At 38.2% G+C, this 22,706-nt stretch overlaps 1 protein-coding gene across 3 annotated transcripts in view; it reads left to right on the forward strand.

Moving 5' to 3' along the window:
- Atp6v1h (ATPase H+ transporting V1 subunit H) overlaps positions 1–22,706 on the forward strand; it is a 97,311-nt gene that overhangs the window by 52,784 nt on the left and 21,821 nt on the right. For all 3 annotated transcript variants that reach the window (XM_031366764.1, XM_031366765.1, XM_031366766.1), the window contains 4 exons: positions 6,559–6,737; positions 9,219–9,344; positions 17,141–17,242; positions 22,587–22,700. In XM_031366764.1, the coding sequence (XP_031222624.1) occupies positions 6,559–6,737; positions 9,219–9,344; positions 17,141–17,242; positions 22,587–22,700 (521 nt within the window). The remainder of the gene's footprint in view (positions 1–6,558; positions 6,738–9,218; positions 9,345–17,140; positions 17,243–22,586; positions 22,701–22,706) is intronic.

Consider the following 22,706-nt stretch of genomic DNA (forward strand, 5'->3'; position numbering starts at 1 on the left):
GTATTCTGATCTTCTGGGCTAATATCCACTCATCAGAGAGTGCATACCATGTGTGTTCTTTTGTGATTGGGTTATCTTACTCAGGATGATATTCTCCAGGTCCATTCATTTCCCCAAGAATTTGATAAATTCATTGTTTTTAATAGCTCAGTAGTACTCCATTGTGTAGATGTACCACATTTTCTGTATCCATTCCTCTGTTGATGGACATCTGGGTTGTTTCCAGTTTCAGGCTATTATAAATAAGGCTGCTATGAACGTAGTGGAGCATGTGTCCTTATTACATGTTGGAGTATCTTCTGGGTATATATGCCCAGAGTGGTATAGCTGGGTCCTCTGGTAGTACTATGTCCAGTTTCCTGAGGAACTGCCAAACTGATTTCCAGAATGGTTGTACCAGCTTCCAATTCCACCAGGAGTGAAGGAGTGTTCCTCTTTCTCCACAACCTCTCCAACATCTGCTGTCACCTGAGTTTTTACCCTGGCCATTCTGACTGGCGTGAGGTAGAATCTCAGGGTTTGTTTTGATTTGCATTTCCCTGATGACTGAGGATGTTGAACATTTCTTTAGGTGCTTCTTAGCCATTCAGTATTCTTCAGTTGAGAATTCTTTGTTTAGCTCTGTACCCCATTTTTTAATAGGGTTATTTGGTTGTCTGGAGTCTACCTTCTTGAGTTCTTTGTATATATTGGATATTAGTCCTCTATTAGATGTAGGATTAGTAAAGATCTTTTCCCAATTTGTTGGTTGCCGTTTTGTCCTGTTGACAGTGTCTTTTGCCTTACAGAAGCTTTGCAATTTTATGAGGTCCCATTTGTCGATTCTTGATCTTAGAGTATTGCTGATGATATGATAGTATACTTAAGTGACCAAATATTCCACCAGAGAGCTCCTAAACCTGATAAACAACTTCAGTAAAGTAGCTGGATATATAATTAACTCAAGCAAATCAGTGGCCTTCCTACACGAAGGGTAAACAGGCTGAGGAAGAAATTAGGGAAACAACACCCTTCACAATAGTCACAAATAATATAAGATACCTTGGTGTGAATCTAACTAAGCAAGTAAAAGATCTGTTTGACAAAAACTTCAAGTCTCTGAAGAAGGAAATTGAAGATCTCAGAAGATGGCAAGATCTCCCATGCTCGTTGATTGGCAGGATTAATATAGTAAAAATGGCCATCTTGCTGAAAGTAATCTACAGATTCAATGCAATCCCCATCAAAATTCCAACTCAATTCTTCACAGACTTAGAAAGAGCAATTTGCAAATTCATCCGGAATACAAAAAAAACAGGATAGCCAAAACTATTCTCAACAATAAAGGAACCTCTGGTGGAATCACCATCCTGGACCTTAAGCTGTACTACAGAGCAATTGTGATTAAAAACTGCATTGTATTGATTGGTACAGTGACAGGCAGGTAGATCAGTGGAATAGAATTGAAGACCCAGAAATGAACCCATGCACCTATGGTCACTTGATCTTTGATAAAGTAGCTAAAACCATCAAGTGGAAAAAAGCATTTTCAACAAATGGTGCTGGCTCAACTGGCGGTTAGCATATAGAAGAAGGCAAATCAATCCATTCCTATCCCCTTGTACAAAGCTCAAGTCCAAGTGGATCAAGGAGCTCCACATCAAAACAGATACACTGAAAATAATAGAAAAGAAAGTGGGGAAGAGCCTTGAGCACATAGGCACAGGGGAAAATTTCCTGAAAATGTAATCTTTCAAAGGGTATGAGCTGCTGGGATTCTTTCTGGCTGCTCTACTGGTCCTTCTCAAGGCTAAAAAGAGACTAAAGAACACAGCTGTGTGGTCCTGGGGTTCTGCTAGCAGAGTGCTGGCTTCACGATGGGACTTCTGTTATTATTCTAGCATCAGGGAATTCCTACTTTACTGAAACTAAAGGTTTAAAAAAAAGGGACAAATTATAATCAAAGAGCAAATGCTCAGCCAAGGATAGTCCCTCCTGGCAGCACTGACACACACCACAACCCCTGCCCCCCAATTGCAATCGACTCAGGATTATCTTAGTGATTTCAGCTAGAATATTCAGTTCACCTTGAAAACAGAAATGTACAATAGGAATACTTCAGATGACAAACTAATAAAATAAGCTAAGACTTGCTGGTAGAGTCAAGGGCACTTCACACAATGCTTAGACTCAACCCAGTTTAAATAAAATAAATAAGGAAAAAAGATCATTACAAGGCCACTCTTTCTGCTTGGGGAATCAAGAAGGCAGTTTTGACCAGCTATTCTCTCCAAGTACATTCACTGTGTATGATCACACGCTTCTCCAGAGAAGCAGGGTATCTTTGACCTCCTGACAATGGGCTCCTTGTCTGTGCTCTGTGTGTCAGGAAGGCAACTGCAAACGTTGAGCCCTAAGGTGCTTTCCGGGATGCTTGACAAGACTGCCACTGTTCCCATGCAGTGTACGTATCCCATCCCCTGGCACACAGTGCAGTGTGCTCAGTCTGCCTAGCACATTCTAATTCTTCCACTGCCCTCCCGAGGAACTCAAATCAACATTGGTAAAATTACTACAGAAAACGTGATGGTAGCTGGCAGCTGCTTTACCTGAGAGCTGGTATCTCTGATTTCACTTCCTTGTGTGAACTGCACAGGCAGTATGATTTCTGAGCAAAAAATTCAACTACTGTGATCGGAAGGGCATGTTAGTCCACAGTCTTTGCTTTATTGTATGCAAAATGAGCTACTGGCCTGAGCGTACTATGTCTGTCTCTAGTGTTTTTCTTCTTAAGGGTTTAGTTTCTACATTCTTACTGTTTAGAAAAGATGAAAAATTCCTGAAATCGTCTTCTTGAGTCTCCTATCTTAAAATAATGACTTTCTTTGAGTTGTTTTCTTTTTAGTCAGACACTTTGGTAATTGTTGGAGAATACAGATGAAATGTAGTTTGCCATTGAAGGTCTTAATAGTTACATAGTCTGAAAACAGATGATGTAAATAAATATTGGTGTCATACAGTGATAAGAAGTATGCAATTGTGAAAATTACAGAAAAAAATGGAGGGTTCAAAGACTTTTGAAGGATGAATAATTGTTGAGAAGTTCAAAATTTAGGAGAGGTTGCTAAATATTAAAGAACTTCTGGCAATTGTTGATGATTTGTTCTTATAGAAGGACTTAACCTTTGCTAAGATTTCTATTACTGTACAAACACAATGACCACCCTTTCTTGGACCTGAAGATACAGACTCAGCCAGGGCTTTTAGAAGCAGTTTTGTACTATATACTCACCAGTCCAGATGAACCATTTTCTGTCTCGGCTGGAGTGGGAACAATTCCAGTGGAAAGACTACTATGATTGATGTTAGGAAGCAAGGTTGTGATTGGACCAAGCAAGTGACAGTCCAAGTACGTGACTGTGTCCAGTGCAAAGAAGATTGCAGCAATCTTTGTGATTAGTGATTGGTTAGAGAATTCCTTCTCGAACTAAATAAGCAAACTGTTTGGGCTCAGTGAGGAGGCTGGCCTACAACTCCTGTGGTACCTCTGTTGTAGCCCAGGTTCATTAAAGGCTGTCCTACCCGAATGATTTTTTTCTTGCCCACTTTAATTAGTTTGGGTCAAACTGCACAAACATCATGACCAAGAAGCAAGTTGGGGAGGAAAGGGTTTATTCAGCTTACTTCCACATTGCTGTTGATCACCAGAGGAAGTCAGGACTGGAACTCAAGCAGGTCAGGAAGCAGGAGCTGATGCAGAGGCCATGGAGGGATGTTTCTTACTGGCTTGCTTCCCCTGGCTTGCTCAGCATGCTCTCTTATAGAACCCAAGACTTCCAGCCCAGGGATGGCACCACCCACAAGGGGCCCTACCCCCTTGATCACTAATTGAGAAAATGCCCCACAGCTGGATCTCATTGAGGCACTTCCCCAACTAAAGCTCCCTTCTCTGTGATAACTCCAGCCTGTGTCAAATTGACACACAAAACCAGCCAGTACACTGGTAATACCAAGAAAGAAACCTTTGAAATAACACAGCAATGGCAGCATCTGTGAGGTATGAAGAGATGGATGGCAAGAACTGAAAAATGTTTATCAGACGTTCTCAAAGAAGAGGACCCGAAGGCCGTGGTCACTGAAGAAATTCCTAGAAGTTGTCAAAGCGTTAAGGGCCAGGATAGACCAGGCTGAGAGATGTAAGACTGGCCATAGTTGAGGTCCAAGAGCCCTAAGACCCAAGATCCCCATGGGAGCTGAATGCAGATAGTTATAAAGAGCTCAGGCAAAAACAGTACCAGTATTGGCTTTGAGGGGTAAAGGCTGCCTCTGGAAGTGTGACTCACCCAGGAAGCCTTCATGTTTGTCTATGCTTATAATGCTATTAACATTCCAAAGAGGTGTCTTTTGGAATCATCCTAACTGCTGTGGGTACATGCAAGTGTATATGAGTAAATCTATGTCAGGACAAATGTAAGGCCTGGAATGGTAATCCCTCCATCACATTTTTTTTTTGCTGATGATTTTGGCTATTGGGTTTCTGTATGAGTTTTAGGATAGTTTTTTTTTTTCTTTTTCTTTTTCTATGAAGAATGAGATGGGATTTTTGATTGGGATTGTTTCAAATCTGTAAATAGCTTTTGGAGAATGGTTATTTTCACAGTATTTTGCGTGTGCTCATCAGGGACAATGGCTTGCAGTTTTCTTTTTTTGTTGTGTCTTTACCTGGTTTGGTTACTAGAGTGATGCTGACTTTGTAGAAGGAGATTGGGCATGCTCCTTCTGTTTTTAGTATTTTGAATAGTTTAAGAAGGATTTATTGTACATCTTTGAATGTCTGATAGAAGTTTGCTGTGAATTCATTTAACTCTGGATTTTTTTTTTTAAGCTAGAAGAGGCTTTTATATTTATTTCAGTCTCTTCATATATTATGGGTCTATTTAAATTAACTTGTTCTTAGTTTAATTATATCCATTTCTTTTAGATTTATGCCACTGACTTGGGATTTTTCTTCCTAATCTATGTCTATAATTCAGAGGTTTGCTTTTTTTTTTTTTTTTTTTTTTTTTTTTTTTGGTTTTTCGAGACAGGGTTTCTCTGTGTAGCTCTGGCTGTTCTGAAACTAACTCTGTAGACCAGGCTGGCCCTGAACTGCTACCGCCTTCCAAGTGCTGGGATTAAAGGTGTGCGCCATCACTGCAGGGTCAGAGGTTTGCTTTTTTCCTAGGGTGTCACATTTCCTATCTGTCCTTTCCTGTGTTTTTAGATTTTTTTTTTAAAGATTTCTTATTTGCCCTAAATCCCTTATTTTTTCTGTTAGTCCTGGTCCTCTATCTTCTGTTTAATTCATTTTACTTTTAAGGCTTTCCTTTGAATTTTCTAGTTGAACTGTTGGCTTTTTCAGTTCCATCTTCATTGTTTTATCTCTTGATTGGATTCAGTTCTCAAGTCTTTAATTAGTCTTTTCCAATTCTCAAACTTATGTTTGTGTTTTCTTGGACATCACTCAGGTGTTTATTCTCAAGTTCTTTCTTCTTGATTTCACTGAGCTGGTTCTTTGTGTCTTCTTTAAACTCTAAATTCTTTGAGGAGGTTTATGACCTTTTAATTCTGTGTTTTAGAGTTCACCTAGGTAATTATCATTGATAAACATTGATAAACATTGATTTCTACAGGACTGGTCGCTTTTGGAGAGAAGATATTTGGTTGCTCTTTCATATTTCTGGTACTTTTAGAATTGACTCTAGGCATGAGGACCTCTTCTGTTAGTTCTGAGTTTCTTATGGACAGAGCAGATTGTGGCCAGAAGAGTGGATATTCTGATGAGTTGTGTCTGGAGGGTAGAAATGAACTGGGTGAAATGAAGTCAGGTGACAGAAGGTACTGGTCTGGTGTACAGGATGTGCTCCTTGTTTGAAGGTTCGAGTATGGAGAGGTAGATCTTGCTGGATAGAAATGTTGGCTGTGATATGAAGAGTTCTGTGGCTTGGGGAATTGGTAGAAAGGATCCTGGCTGGAGCCTAGAACTCCTTTGTTATGCAGGCAAGGGTGGTGGGTTTGAGGATGTGAGATGTCTGGATTCTGAATTGGGTGACATAAATGGATACAGGGAGTGTGTCTTGGAGGAAGCCTACATGTTAGCTGTGGCATAGACTGGGGACATCAGACTAGCCTGGCACACAGGTTGTTGGCCTTGGGGATCTCTAGCTCTTTGAGGGAAAGGCATGTATGAGAAGTAAGGGGACTCTCCAGGGTAAACCTGGAAGAGGATGTGGGAACTCGGGGAGACAGTAACTGATGATCTGACTTCTTCAAGGAGAGTGGATCTCCTAATAATTCTACCATGTCACAAAAATACTATAGACTGGCAGCTAAACTTTATAATAGTGACCTTTGGAGGACATTTCAGATTTAAACTAGAGGTAATTCATATTCAGAGGTAGGATTCTGATTATATGATTATAGATAGTCACCTTTTAAAAGTACTGGTTAAATGGGAAACTCAAAGGAAGGTGTAAAGAAGTATGGATGTCTGCATATATCATGTGCTTTCTTCATGTCTCTTTTTTCATTTTAACTCAGAATTTCTTAGAAAAATCAACAGAAAGAGAAACTCGCCAAGAGTATGCTTTGGCTATGATTCAGTGCAAAGTCCTGAAACAGTTGGAGAATTTGGAGCAGCAGAAGTATGATGATGAAGATATCAGTGAAGACATCAAATTTCTTTTGGAAAAACTTGGTGAAAGCGTCCAAGACCTTAGGTATGTTATCATCATCTCAGCCTGTAGCCCTGGCTGTCCAGGAACTCACTGTATAGACCTGGAACTAAGAGATCTGTGACTTCTGCTGGGCGAGAGATATGGACCACCTATCCTGGAGTTAACATGCTTTTTAAAATTGCCATATACTAAAGATTTGTTTGACCTTGAACTCCTAGACAGAAGTGATCCTGCCTCAGTCTCTTGAGTGGTTGGACCCTATTGGTGTGTATGGTAGGTTATATAACTGTTAAAGAAGATTTGAATTGATTACAAAGTATGAAAATCATATTTTCCTACATTGTTCTGTTTTCTGCTGAAACATACTACATTGTTAACTGTAGCTTAGAGCATTTGGTTATTCTTACTTGGAGAGATTCCCATCAGTTTCTTTATAGAACACTAGTTGAGTAATATAGTTGGCCTATATCTGTTTTCATTTTTCTCATCCTTCTACTCACACTGAATGAGAGTAGTGTTAATCCCACCAAATGAGAGTAAAGACCATTACCCAAAATCTTTGTTCAAATTAAGCAAGCTTTATTTTCTGTCAGACATGGCTAACTCTCTAAAGCGGGGTCTGAAAAAATAGCATTTAACATAGGAAAAGTAGGCTTTATATAGTGTAAAAAACTACAAGGCTAGGGAGTTTTCAGGAGTTGGGAGATTTCCAGAGGGGTTTTGGTTACCCTGGAGCTTAGCTGAACATTGCAAAATGATTTGGCAGAACATCTTATCATCTGGGTACATTCAAGGTATGAATCAAACTCCAGAGGGTGGGGATCATGTCAGATTCCAGCAATAGGCTAAGGCATAGTCATCTTGAATTTTGCAGTATTGTTCTAATCTTATAACAAAATGGCATCCACCCTTAACATGGAGTCAGGGTGGTCCATCAATTCCTGTGATAAAATTTCCTGACAAAGGAAAAAGGTTTGTTTATTTTGACTCAGTTCCAGAGTGTGTGCCTTCTTTTCGGGTGTAGAAGTCATGGTGACAGGAACTTGTGACAGCTGATCATATTGTATCTGCAGTCGGAAAGGGATGAATGGTTTTGTTGAGGTCACTTTCTCCTTTTTATGCAGTCCAGGACCCCACCATAAGGATGAGTGCCATTTAAAAATGCACAAATCTTTGTGCCTTGTCTTCATTGCTTTCTTGTTGCTGTGATGAAGTAATAAAATTCCCGACAAAAGCAATTTAAGGAAGAAAGTATTTGTTAGCTTACAGTTGTCAAGGGATAAGAAAGTCAATGATGAAAAAGACTTTGGAAGGCAGCAACAGGCCTCTGGTGGGTCACATTACATCTGCATTCAGAAAGCAGATGGTGAACAGGAAATTTGAATCTTAAAAGCCTCAAGGTCCATCTTCAGTAACCTATTTCTTCAAGACTCCATCTTCTAAAGATCCCACAGTCATCTCAGATAGCACCCCACCTAGGGACCAAATGTTGAAGATGAGACTAAACGGGCCATTTCACTTTCAAACCAGAAACTTCAATTAACCCAGTCAAGATAAGCCCCACAGTTGTGGCAGAAGGTATGTCTCAGTGTATTCTAGATCTCATCAAGTTGACAAATCAACTCACAGTATATAAACCACACTTAAAAACAACCAAGTTGCATACATTTAATTACTGAGTTTTGAATTACAATGTAAAGTTTGTTAACATGTAGAATTTTTGCTTTTAATTTTGAAAGATTGTTTCAACAAATCATGTTTATATTAATAGTCATACTTTGTATTTATATGAGTACATGTGTGATATTGTTTTTGTGATATAATAGTGTACCTTAACATTTATTTTAAGATTATCTGATTTTTATATATGTTTACAATAATATATCTACTGACTTGGCAATTTACACTGACTCTCAGGGTAGAAATTATCATTTTTCTAATATAAACTAATACATACTCATATATTAATTGAGAATAAAGATTTTTGGTAGCAAGTAATGATTTTAATATTTCACACCAAACATTCAATTTTGGCAATGTTGGACATGCCAAAATTGATGTTCCTATGATTTGCTGGTGATTAAACTGTTGAAGTTTATAGTAGTGGTTAATATTTAGAGGGCAGTGAGTCTTTCTAGTTGTTATTCTTGTTATGTTTTTGAGACGGGGTCTTACTATGTAGCCTAGAAGTTGTTGTAGTTCTTGCCTGGCCTAGAACGGGATATATAGATCAAATCGGCCTTGACCCAGAAAGACGTAACGAAGCCTCTATGAGTAAAATAGTGGAAAAAGATACTTCATAGTATAAATAGCAATTAATAGCTTGTTTCAATGTAGAAACCGTTAGATACTTGAGATTACCAAGTTGCATACATTCTTGAGTGCTTCTGCTTCTCAAGTGCTGGGATTTTAAGTGTGTATAAAACCCAGACTCAGTCTTTGTAACTAAGTCATATTTTAATTTGTTTAATTTTGTAGTAGCCCTTAGATTCTTATAACTGGAATTTTTAAATAATTTTATAGTTCGTTTGATGAATACAGTTCAGAACTTAAATCTGGAAGGTTGGAATGGAGTCCTGTACACAAGTCCGAGAAGTTTTGGAGAGAAAATGCTGTGAGGTTAAATGAGAAGAACTATGAACTCTTAAAGTAAGTTTGGATCCTATGTTCTGCTCTATAGTTATACAGATCATCACCAACATTTAGCTATATTATTAGGTGCTCTGTAGTTTTAATTTATGTTTTCTTGCTAAGTAATGTGTTGAATGCTTTTTATGCTTTTGATCGGTTAGGGGTTTACCTTCTCCAAGAGAAGTGCCTGCCAATTTGATGAACTTTTTTTTTTAAATGGGAATTTGATATTCTGAACATGATCTTTTTTGTCATGTACTCATTGACACTATTTTACCTTTTGTTTCATGCCATTTTACTGTTTAACTGTGACCTTGATAAATCAACACAAGCTATTGATTTTAAGAGATTCAATCTCCTAATATTTCTATATATGGCTAGTGCTTTTCTGTGTCTTGGTTAAGATTTTGCCTACCCAGGGCACAGAGATAGCCATGTATTTTTATTTTGACTTTTTTTCTGTGGTACTGGGATTAACCTTAGGACCTAGAGCATTGCCAGGTAAGTTCTCTGCTCACTAGGCTATATTCCATCTTTTTTTTAAAAAAAAGTTTTTCTCTTTCTTCTTTTTTCCTTTTCTGCTCTTCCTCAGTGTCCCCTTTTTTCCTGTAGCCTAGGCCTGACTTGGAACTCATGACAATCCTCCTGACTCAGCCTCCCACATGCTGCGATTACAGGTGTGTGTTACCGATCTCTGCCTGCTTGTTCTTCTCTTCCTTTCTCTTTTGGAAGATCCTTACTAAATAGTGTTTCCAAGGTTGGCTATGGCAATTAATAAATCTCAAGTATATAAAAGATTCTACATTGAAACAACCTATTAATTGCATTTTACACTATGACAGTATCTTTTTAAACTATGTTCTTTATAGAAGCTTTGTTATTTGACCTTATATTTTGATCTGCAATCTATCCAAAGTTATGGTCATGAATTATGGTTGTTAGGTAGGAATCAAAATGTACCCTTTTGTGTAATATCTAATTGAAAATTGTACTTCCTAGGTTAGGGATGTAACTCCATGGCTAAGTGTGGTACTTGCTGCACAGTCTTTAGTATCCCTAGCACATACATAAAAAGCTGGATGTGGTCTCATGCACCTGTAACCTCCATTGTGGTGTGATCAGAGGTGGCAGGGTGGACAGAGACAGGGAGATCCCCAGAACTTATCAGCAGCCAATCTACCCAACAACCAAAACCAAACCAAACCAAACCAAACCAAAAACCTGGCAAGTCTATGTTCAGTGGAAGACTGTCAAGGGCATACATAGGCAGAGAGTGATAAGAGAAAAATACCCATATGGCTGTCTCTGGTCTCTGGGCATGTATGCACACAGAAAAGACCAAAATAGCATTTCCCTTTGGGTTCTGTAGCTCTATTCTCTCATGATAACATGACCAAATTCCTTTTTAAGTGAAATACTTATATAACATATAATTAATCTATTAAAAAATATAATTTAATGATTTTTTTACTATATTTACAGTAATGCAGAACTACTAGTACTCTCATTTTTGACACATTTTTATCACTTCAAAAAGAAATTTCAATGCTCCTAGCTATTACCTTTTCACACAACTCATTTGTTTAGCCCTAACTAACCTTTCATCTTTTTATGCTTCTATGAATTTGCTCATTACAGAAATCTTATGTAAATGTAATAATCTATTTGTCTTTAAAATCTATTAAATTTCTGACAAATTTTGTACATATTCTGATTGCTTTTACCCTCACCCTGTCTTTTTTCCCTCTCATCTCTAACTCACCTGTCTTCTTTGTACAAATCTCTCTCCCCATCATGTCTTTTTTGTCCTTTTGACACTGGTATCTTTCATTTAACTGTGTATTCAGGGTTCATCCACGTTGAAGTGTTTATGAGAACTTATTCCTTCAGGTGGATGAAGAGTACTCCAGTGTACAAACAAGACCATTGATTATTTTAATGCACAAGCTCATGGACAGTAGAGTTCGTTCTGCCTTTGACTGTGAATAGTGATTTTACTAGTAGTACTTACTGTGTGTACTTAATATGTACTTAGTTGATATGGGAACATATATTTTCATATGTTTTGCGTGAGGCACCTAGTCATGTTGCATTTGCAGTCAAGGGAGGCTGGGAGCTTGGAGAGATGGCTGAATGGTTAAGAGCACTTGCTGCTCTTCCAGAGGACTCAGATTTGATTCCCAACATCCACATGATGGCTCATACCGTCGGTAACTCCAGTTCCAGAGGATTGACTGCTCTCTTCTGGTGTCTGCAGGCACTGGATGTACATGTAGACAAAATACCCAAACACATTTAAAAAAAAAAAAGGCAGAGAGGGATGGATTCTTTGTTCAGCCCTTTTTTGTGCAATCCAGAATTCCAGTCTAGTAGTGGGATGCTGAGACATATAGTAACTATGTTTAACTCTTTGTAGAATTCACAAACTAGTTTCCAATGTGGCTATACAGCTTTATATTCCTACCATCATTATATAAGGATTCTGGTTTCTGGGCTGGAGAGATGGCTCAGTGGTTAAGAGCACTGACTGCTCTTCCAGAGGTCCTGAGTTCAATTTCCTGCAAACACATGGTGGCTCACAACCATCTTTAATGAGATTGGATACCCTCTTCTGGTGTGTCTGAAGACAGCAACAGTGTACTTGCATACATTAAATAAATAAATAAATATTTAAAAAAAAAGGATTCTGGTTTTTGTACCATTTAGCCAAAATTGGGGATTGAACCAGGGCTTCATTTATACTAGGCAAGCTCTGTACTACTGAATACTGAGACTTGTAATTATTTGGATATGGGCCTTATATTTTAAGTATTTTTAGGGTATGTAGTTATATTTCACTGCCACGCCCTCCCACACACACTGGGATTTATTTCCTGGTGGTTAACTATGTCAAGTATCTTTTCTTATACTCACTGATCTTTTGTCTTATTGTCTAAGGAAAAGCACTTATTTCGATCTTAGCTTCTATTTTTTTCTTTTTTTTTTTTTAATTGGATTGCCTTTTGGTATTTTGTTATAAGGGTTTTTTAATACAGATGCTCCTTAACTTACAATGGGGTTGCATACTAAGAAACCTCATTGTATATTGAAAATTTATTTAAACACTTAACCACCAGGCATCATAGCTTTAGGAACACAATGCACTGTTGACTCTCAGTTGTTTACCCTTATGATTATGAGAAAGCTGTGGTTTCCTCTCTGCCCCAGTTTACAGGAGAACATGCTGATAGCCTGACAAAGGCTCTAAGTAAAAGCTCAAATGATGAGTTGACCTTTGTAAGTTTCTTTGGGAGGAGGACATCTGAACTTTTTGGCTGCAAATCATCATGATATTTGATTGGAAATATTTGTCTAATTTTATATACTGCCTTCTTATTTCCTTGATAGTCTCCTTTGAAGGACAAAAGCTTTAAAATCAAAGTTTACTTTTGACTTGTATTGATTGGTTCCTTCTACTTTTGGTATCATCACAAAGGATTTATGGTCAAACGCGGTGTCTTAGTCAGGGTTTCTATTCCTGCACAAACATCATGACCAAGAAGCAAGTTGGGGAGGAAAGGGTTTATTCAGCTTACTTCCACATTGCTGTTGATCACCAGAGGAAGTCAGGACTGGAACTCAAGCAGGTCAGGAAGCAGGAGCTGATGCAGAGGCCATGGAGGGATGTTTCTTACTGGCTTGCTTCCCCTGGCTTGCTCAGCATGCTCTCTTATAGAACCCAAGACTTCCAGCCCAGGGATGGCACCACCCACAAGGGGCCCTACCCCCTTGATCACTAATTGAGAAAATGCCCCACAGCTGGATCTCATGGAGGCACTTCCCCAACTGAAGCTCCCTTCTCTGTGATAACTCCAGCCTGTGTCAAGTTGACACACAAAACCAGCCAGTACACTCGGATTATAAAATGTTCCTAAAAATTTCTCTTTTTCTTTGATTTCTTCCCTCCTCTGCACATGCGTGTGCGCGCACGCGCGCGCGCGCACACACACACACACATACACACACACACACAGTGTCATATAATACATACACTTTCAAAATTGACTTAAACTTTAGAGCACTTTCGAACAGTTTTAAGTTACAAAAATTGAGCACAAAGAATATCCTCATATATTTTCTTCACCCTCAGCACACCTTCTGCTAGCATGTTTTATACATTTAATACAGGGTCTTGCTGTATAATTCTGACTACCTTTGAACTTATGAGTCTCTTCCCTTGGCCTCTCAAATGCTAGAATTACAGGTATGTGCCACCTTACCCAGTTAATTTCCTATATTGCATTAACATTACAGTCAGTGAACCTCAGTCTCAGGGAAGGAAGAGTAATCACCTTGCTTTTTCTCTGCTTCCACAGTACACAGATAAAAGCTATCATTTGTTCCCATGTCCCACAGTCTCACTAGTCTGGCTCTGAGTGGTTTTGTCCATTCTTGCTTCACAAACTTTGCCAAATTAAGCAGTTCAGAGGCAAAAATCTCTAATTATCATGATTTCCTGCACATGCCCATTGTTAAGGTTTTCACCTGCACAAAGAATCATGTAATTTTTCCTTTTTTGTATAAAAAGTTGAAGACATCACTTTTACTTTGCTTTCTTCCCTTCTTTATTTAGTTCTTCCAGTGGGTTCCACATCATAGCATGGGAGTTCTTGAAGACAGATCTGATGTGCATCCTTTCCTTTTTGGTCTCTCAGAAATCTTCAGCTATAGGAAATGTTATCCTCTCCTATATACGACTTACCTATCAAATTAGTGGCTGAAATGGAGGGTGATAGCCATATGTCTTTTCTCCATTGGAGTTCCTTCCTTGTATAAGGGAGCTTCTGCTGCGTAGCCATGCCAAGCTCAGTTGTATATTTTATTACACATAGTAGCAGCTTGCTACTGCCATGAGTAACTACTGCTTGCTGGCAATTTTGTCCCATATTTGCTATTTTCAAAGAATGTAGCATATACTCTAGACCTTGAACAACTGTTAGCATGTTCCCATACTCACAGAACAGACCCTACTCACCAAGCAGGGACATTACTAGATATTACCTAAAAGACAGCCATCTATGGCTTCTGTAATAGACACCCCAACTTCAAATGGCTTAGTGTTAGTTATACATCTTGCTCCGCATAGGAAGGCCCATGTAATTCTGCTATAACAAGATACCATATTCCACACAGGGAGAGAGAAGCTCCTTGCTGAGACTGCCTTCATGGATGGTCCATCCTCAGATTGCAGTTCAAAGCAAAGGCAGTGCAATTGCTCTTCCCAAAGTTACCTTTAGTTTTATCACAACCTGTGTTGGGTGCAGAGTTGTGCTAACTTTTCCTGTTGAGATGCAAACAAATATTTACTCATCCCAAAGAGTACTCTAGTGACAGTCCAGAGTACCATTCCATCAAAGTCTAGCTTAGTGAACTGATGAGTTCATTTAGTTGGCTTGCACAGCATGGGCTAATGCCCCATCTCTAGAATCCTATAAATTATAGGAGGAGAGGTTGCTTCCAGGAGTGTGGGTAACTCTGAAACAACTACATCATTGTGAAGCCTAACCCATCATTGATGATGACCTCATGGAAACTGTATCATGGAGTCCTCCTTTTAGTTAGCAGCTCACAGCTTTCTAAAACTCCAGTTCTGGGGATTCTGTCTCTCTCTTCTGGCTTCTACAGGCATTGCATGCACATGGTATATAGACATACATTCAGGTAAAACATCCATACACATAAAATGAAAATAAAATAAATAATTTAAAGAAGAACATGGACAATTTGGAGTATTCAAAAATATAAAGCTGAATGTATATTTTGTTTTTATCTTCTAGATTTTCATGTGTTTACATTGAAGGAGTTATTGTCAATGTGCTGTTATGTGTAGAATATGGATAGGCAGGCAGCAGATAATAATTTGATTCATTTTCAACACTTGTTATATCCTGAGACTCATTAACTTCTGAGTTTTATTTCATCAAAAATGATTTGTGAAGTATGTACGTACATCAGTATGAAAATGAATATGTATTACTATCATACTTTTTTTTTTTCTGGGGATTTGGGAATCCAGATTTCTCAGTTAATCCAGAAGGTAGAAGGTGTGTATAATAAAATGACCCTCTGATTGACAGTGTCTTCATTTGTACTCCTATCACTTATAGATTTCAGGTAGATGACACGTTGAGATGGTTGCAGAAGTTTTATAGGTAGACTTTTAAGTTTTAGTATTAGCAAATGTGAGATAAATGGGGTTTAGAAACTAAGCAGCTTTTGTATATTTGAACGAGTTTGGGGTTATTTTTGTTTTCTTGATTCAGGCTGACTTAGAACTCTTGGATTCCTCGTCTTGGCTTCTCCCTTCCAGTGATGAGGTTATAGAGATGGAGCATTACATTCAGTTTAAAATAACAGAAAATTCTAGAAAACTTAGTATTCTATTACAAGTAAACATTTATTAATTCTGGTAAATAAGCAAAGATACTATGATTTAAGTTGTTTCCTAGTAAACCATTTTAGAAAGCTCATATTTTGTGAGCAGGTGGTTTATATGTGAACAAACTAAATGGTTTTCATTGTTTTCTACTTAATATTTATTTCATTTGTATATTTGTGAGCTAAGCGTACCTACATGTTTGTGTAGCCATGTACATGCAGAAGCCTGTTGAGGTTAGGTGTCAGATCCCCTGAAACTAGAGTTTCAGACAGTTGTGAGTCACTATGTGGGTGGGTGCTAGGGACTAAACCCCAGTCCTCCCCAAAAGCAGTAAGTACTCAACCATAGGCTTGTTTTTGAGATTATGATATAATTATATCCCCTACTCCTTCCTCCAAGACCTCCCCAATACTCCTCCCTGTTCTCCTTCAAATTCATAGCTTCTTTTTTACTAAGTTGCTATGCATGCATATGTATGTAAATAAATAATCCTAAATATAGTCTCTTCAGTCTTTATAATGTTACTTGCAAGTTTGTTTGCAGAGCTGATTGTCATTGGACAACCTACTGTTGTGTTCTTCCCAGGGGAGGACCACCTCTTTCATTGAGTCATCTGTTGAGCCCTCCTTTAAGTAGCAATTTTTAAGGGAGAATAATACTTGAGTGTCTTAGAAAAGTTAGATGACCTGTAAAAAGTGTGTGTGTGTGTGTGTGTGTGTGTCTTTGTCTGTCTTAGTTAGGTTTCTGTCCCTGTGATAAAGACCATGACTTAAAACATGTTTTAAAACATGTTGGGAGTAGATTTTTCCCTTTGCCAGCAGATATTAATTACAAATAGCTTTTTGATTAGAGGTAGGACCCTGTGTCTGTTCCCAACTCTGATTGCTGGCACTCTGTCTGGCTTGAATCTGTGCAGATCTTATGTGTGTTGCTATAGTCTCTGTGACCTCATATGTACACCAGTCCTGCTGTACTTGGAAGATACTGTTTTCCTTGGAGCCATACATCACCTCTGTTTCTTTCAGTGTTTTTGCCTCCTCTTCCTCATAGATTCTTGGGCCTTGAGGACAGGGGTTTGATGAAGACATACTACTTAGGATTTAGTGCTCCAGAGTCTCTCACTCTCTGCACAGCTAAAGGAAGCTTCTCTGATGTGAGCTGAGCAAGGCACTGACTTATGATGATTATAGTAATATGTTATTAGGAGTCATTTTATTGCCATATATCTTGAACAGAATGATAGCAGTAGGTTTTCTCCTAGACCTGTGACCTATCTAGTCTTAGGTTATGTTTTTGGAATTGCTTATAAAGCTGGGGGTAACCTGTATATACATATAAAGGTTTGAAAAGTGCTACAAACAAACAGCTTGATATGTCTGAATTAAATTTATTTCAGAATCTTGACAAAACTTCTGGAGGTATCAGATGATCCACAAGTCTTAGCTGTTGCTGCTCATGATGTTGGAGAATATGTCCGGCATTATCCCCGAGGCAAACGGTAAAAGACAAAGACAAACCTATGTTTCATTTTGATTTCTTGAAACAATCCAAAGTAATGTTCTTTACCAAATCAAAGTAATTAAATAGAGAAGCTAATGAAGAAAATGAACTCAGTTAAAATGAGTACTATAAAAATATAAATATACTTGCATTAATAGTTTTGTGTAATTGTCAGTGGAGATTATTATAAGTTTCTCATTAAATGATTCCTGTGTTTACAAACTTTAATTCTAACACTGTTTTCCCTTATTACTTATAGTTATGGACATGAATGAGAGGTCGGTATTGACTGCAGTTATAAACTATAAAATTAAATACAGAGTCTGTAAGGAAAAGTTATAGTAGATGTGTAGTAATATAATAATGCATTTCAAAATATTGAGGTGTGGTTATATAATTAAATGTACTTAGATATACTGACAGTAAAACAATGATACGTTTATTTGGCAAAGTAGAATCTGAAGGCTTTCAATACCTTATTAGGCACACAGTTGACTGGCATGTTCCCAACAAAAGCAGAAATATGGAATGTCTCTTGGTGTAGGAAATCAGCAGAAGGCTGTCTAGCTTTCTGCTTATACTCAGCAACACAGGCGCTTCCTATGTCAGATGCAGCCCCACCACTTTGTTTGTTGTTCTCATTCTTTTCTTCACAAATTATCTTCTAAGATGCAGAATAATCTTTCATGTTAAATTCATTTCTCTGCAATCTTAGAAAATTGCTAAGAAATGCTTGATGAAAAGAGCCTGATATAGCTGTCTCCTGAGAGACCCTGCCAGAGCCTTACAAATACAGAGGCAGATGCTCACAGCTAACCATTGGATTGAGTGTGGGGTCCCCAATGGAGGAGCTAGAGAAAGGACTAAAGGAGCTGAAGGGGTTTGCAACCCCATAGGAAGAACAACAATATCAACCAACCAGACCCCCCAGAGGGCCCAGGGACTAAGCCACCAACCAAGGAGTACACATGGATACAACCTAACCCAGCTGCGTATGTAGCAGAGGATGGCCTTGTCAGGCATCAGTGGGAGGAGAGGTGCTTGGTCCTATGAAGGCTCAACAGATGCCCTAGTGTAGGGGAATTGGGAGCGGGGAGGCAGGAGTGGATGGATGGGTGGAGGAACACCCTTATAGAAGCAGGAGAAGGGGAGGGGATCGGGGATCTCTGGGAGGGGGGAAAACCGGGAAGGGAATAAAAGAAAATAACCAATTTAAAAGAAAAAGGAAAAAAAAAAGGAATAAATACCCTAATAAATAAATAAATAAAAGCAAGCTAAGCAACTTAAGACAGAAAGGAAGGAAGGAAGGAAGGGAGGAAGGAAAGAAGGAAGGAAGAAAATTGCTTTGGTATCTCACATTTGATGATGATATTTGGATGATGGGCTTAATTTATTGTGGTAATCACAGCTGTTAAGATGTCATCATAAAATGCCAGGATTCATTTAAAAGTCATTATCAAAAAATAGTTGCCTCATTTATTAGATAGCCCTAAAGAACAAGTAGTGGACATTTTCTTCTGGTTCAGTGAAAAGAATCCCAGCAAAGACCTTGAAGTTTTGAGGGATCAAATTCAGAAGAAATAAAAGGAAGGAGGGACGGGGGGAGTTTGTTACATGTCTGATTAGAAAGGTGTAGTTTTATAATAACCTCCCAACCCTTCAACAGCACTCACTGTTTATAACAGGTGCCAAAGTGGATTGCTGTTTATACTTGCTTTATATGTCTGTCTGTTTTATTTTCATTTTTTCCTTTTATTGAAAATAGATTTTTCTCATGTAACATCCTCGTCATAATTTCCTATCTCTCTTCCTCCTAGTTGTTTTACACCTTCTCTCCCATCCATATCCACTTCTTTTCTCCCATTAGAAGGCTAACAGGCTGCTAAAGGATGATAATAAAATATAGTAAGATAAAACAAAAACTGACACATCGTAATTGAACAAACAAGCAAACAGAAGAAAAAGAGAATGTATAGAAACAGAAACCCACTCTTTGGCACCTTAGGAATCGTATAAAAAAACTAAACTGGAAGCCATGATATATACACACAAAGGACCCGGTATAGGCCCATGCAAATCATGTGCACGGTTCCTTAGTCTCTGTGAGTTTATATGAGCTTTGATCATGTTGATTTAGAGGGCCTTGTTTTCTTGGTATTCTTGGTATTTTATATGTTATTTTTATAGTTGCTTTTGTGGCTAGAACGTACACTTTTGAATCAGCAGCCTGTTTTATGAATTCAGAAAAAAAAACATAGCAGACAGTTATTGCTCCGAAATTATAAATTTAATAATTGTCATTGGGCTGTGGGGTTTAGTGACAGAGCATGTGCCTAGCATATAAGGTTTCCATCTCTAGCTCCAAGCCCTTTCAAAATTGTCCTCAATAAGTTCAAATAGTAGATTGGTCATATTTACACTTGTGACAGTTTTAATACTAGGAACCCCTTCATTCATATAGCATTAACTGCTGGATATAACGAGTCCTCCACTCATATCTTGCATAATTAGTATTATGTCAGCAATTTGAACACCCTTTCAAGCTCTTTACGAGGGGCTAGTGTACCTGCAAAACCTGGAATGACATAATGGGCTTTTAATTTTATTTTTCTTAAAACAATTCAGTATCAAAACTCATCTTTATAGAGGTGACGAAATCACTTTAGAAAGCATACATTTTGTACCCTCACTGTAGTTGGTTAAGGTGGCAGTGCTCCCTTTCCCAAGTCCATACACTTAGGCACACCCCCATGGCCTGAGCTCATCAAGGTAGATGTTCCTGCTTAAGTTTTCCATAGGAATGGGTCGGGAAGGAAAGAGCAGCAGCAGGCTTCAGGGTCAGGTCTGGGCATGAACAGACTAGAACAATACTTGCATCATGGCTGTCTGAATTAGCAGTTTAATCTTGACAGCTTTCAAAAATGCCTCTCCAGCTTCCAGACTGCTCCTGCCTTTCTGTCAGTTTTTTTTTTTTTTTGGCTGCTGAATCAGACTCAAGTTCTTGTAAGTTGTGAGTAGAAATACTGATGGATATATAAGATTATTTTATAAAAGCTGATAAATCACTGTAGACTGTCTTGAAACTAAAACACTAATGTCCAAGTCTTTGTTATAGTTTGTTAAAACTTTGTAACAGTGATGACCTGGTTCTGTTTTTTTTCTTAAAATTAGACTGTAAACTCCTGAAAATGATTACTTGTTGAGGAAAAGTATTCACCATTCAGCAGGGCATAATCAATCTGGAGAGAGTTATCCAGAGAACTCATGTTTGCTCTCTTAAGATATGGATTTTTACATCAGGTACATGGGTCTTCAGTATGCAAAGCTTAGCATAGCACATGCAAATAAATTATTTTTATAGTAGTACACACTTTTTATATAGCAAACCCAAAAATTATAGTTCTGACTATTACAGATGCTGATTGTAGAAAGTGTGACTAGAAGCAGAGCCTTTAGCACCATAGTCACAGTGACTTCTCAGATCGCCTCTCTGGCTTTTGGAAACTGGCCGCATCATTGCTCATGCTTTGTCACTCTCTTTTACTTTACTTTTTGTTGTTAAACTGACATTTGCTTGGGTTCTGAATTTTCATTGTTGTGAAAACAGAATGAACTGGTGTATATTTTGATTACTTTCTGCCATCCCCTGAAATAGACAGAAGGAGATAAAGTGTATATTTATGAGGTTTTAAAAACATTATGATGCAAATGAATTTAGACTCCCAGCCACTATTATGTGAGAATTTCATTTTCATAATCTTCTTTCAGCAGTGTCAGGAAGTGCTACTGTTTCTTTTTAATCTTGTAGGAAGGAAAACATAGCCTCTTTTATCCTTAACTTATATTTTGGTTATTTAACATAGTTTAGGAATCCACTGTTACATTTAAAATAAACACTGTTAAAACTTGCTGTTAGCAATATGTCAAACATTACAATTATTATATTAAATTATACATACATTACTCTTTATGCTTTTTATCATGCATTTGTGGATAAAAGTAAAATATGTTAAGTGATGGATATTCTCTTGAATGTTGGTTTTGTCCTGGGCTCTGAGCGTTGCTTCATGAAGCTCTTCACAGAAACCTGCATGAAGTGCTTTCTTCCACTTTGTCAGTTAGCCCAGTGCCTCATATTATGCTCATTATACTTATAATTATACATGTAATATGACAGCTTTCTGAAGTTTATCGCTGATTTTCATTGTTCATGGATTTCAAACTAGTGAATTTGCTTACTTGCTAAAATTACATCATTTTAAGGCTCATATAAATACTCCACTTCTGCAGTCATTCATGAACATGTGTAGTAGAGCCATGGAAAACATTGAGTCCCTGATGGACACATTCCAGCTAAGGTAGAACAAGGTTGAGTTCTGCCTTCTTGTGTTCTCTCTTCTATTACAAACAAGTGCTGTTTATATGGTCTGTTTGTTGCCATGCTTGCATCTTCTGTCTCTTTTTTTTTTTTTTTTAAATTCTGCTGTTTAAAATGGTTCATGAGTATATGCTAAAGTACTGTGTAGGTTTCCAAGTTCAAGAGGCTGTGACACTTGGAGAAAACGCATGTATCAGCTAAACTACTTTCTCCCAGAGTAATAGTAGCACAGGACAGGGTATAAGCCCCTTTTCTTTGAAGCCAAATAGGAGCTCAAAGTATGTGAAAGGTAATGGTAAGGATTTTGGTACCTTTGTTAAAGAGCAGAGTCACTGAACTTTAAATGGGGAAAATGATACTGAAGGTTTTGCAAAGATTGCTTTGATGACGGGGCAGAGAGTGGACTGACCAGGAACAGCCCCTACCATTATTAGGCAAGCAGCAGGGTTTGCCACACTAAAGAACATGGGCTGTGTATCTTTGGATCATCACCTGCAATGCTGTAATGGATTTATATATGTTCTCTGTATTTGGCAATTACCGTAAATTACCTGCTTAATGTGATACTTCTGACTAAACATTTCAAATTACAGTGGCTGACATATTGTAGGCACTCAATGTTTGTATTGCACTTTCATCTTTCCATTCAGGACTGGGGGCAGAGAGAGCATGGTGGGAATGACACAAGTCTCTTGAAACCGTAATCCTGCTCCTAGTGACACATTTCCTATCTTTCCCAAATAATTTCATCAGCTGTGGATTCACGAACCTATGTAGTCTATTCTCATTCAACCATAGTCTGTAATTCACTGAGAGTGATGTAAGATGGAATGATAGCTTACTTCAGTTAGCTGTAACTTTTGTTTTAGAAATCCTTTGGGCATTTGGTAATTGGACTTTCCACTTATAACCTGTATCAATTTAAAAGAAATGACATCTTCACCAAGCCTTTTCTGTTCTGCAGGGTTATTGAGCAGCTCGGCGGAAAACAGTTGGTGATGAACCACATGCACCATGAAGACCAGCAGGTTCGCTACAATGCGCTTCTGGCTGTGCAGAAGCTCATGGTGCACAACTGGTATGT

Source organism: Mastomys coucha, unplaced genomic scaffold (genome assembly GCF_008632895.1).
Source record: "Mastomys coucha isolate ucsf_1 unplaced genomic scaffold, UCSF_Mcou_1 pScaffold14, whole genome shotgun sequence".
Taxonomy (NCBI): domain Eukaryota; kingdom Metazoa; phylum Chordata; class Mammalia; order Rodentia; family Muridae; genus Mastomys; species Mastomys coucha.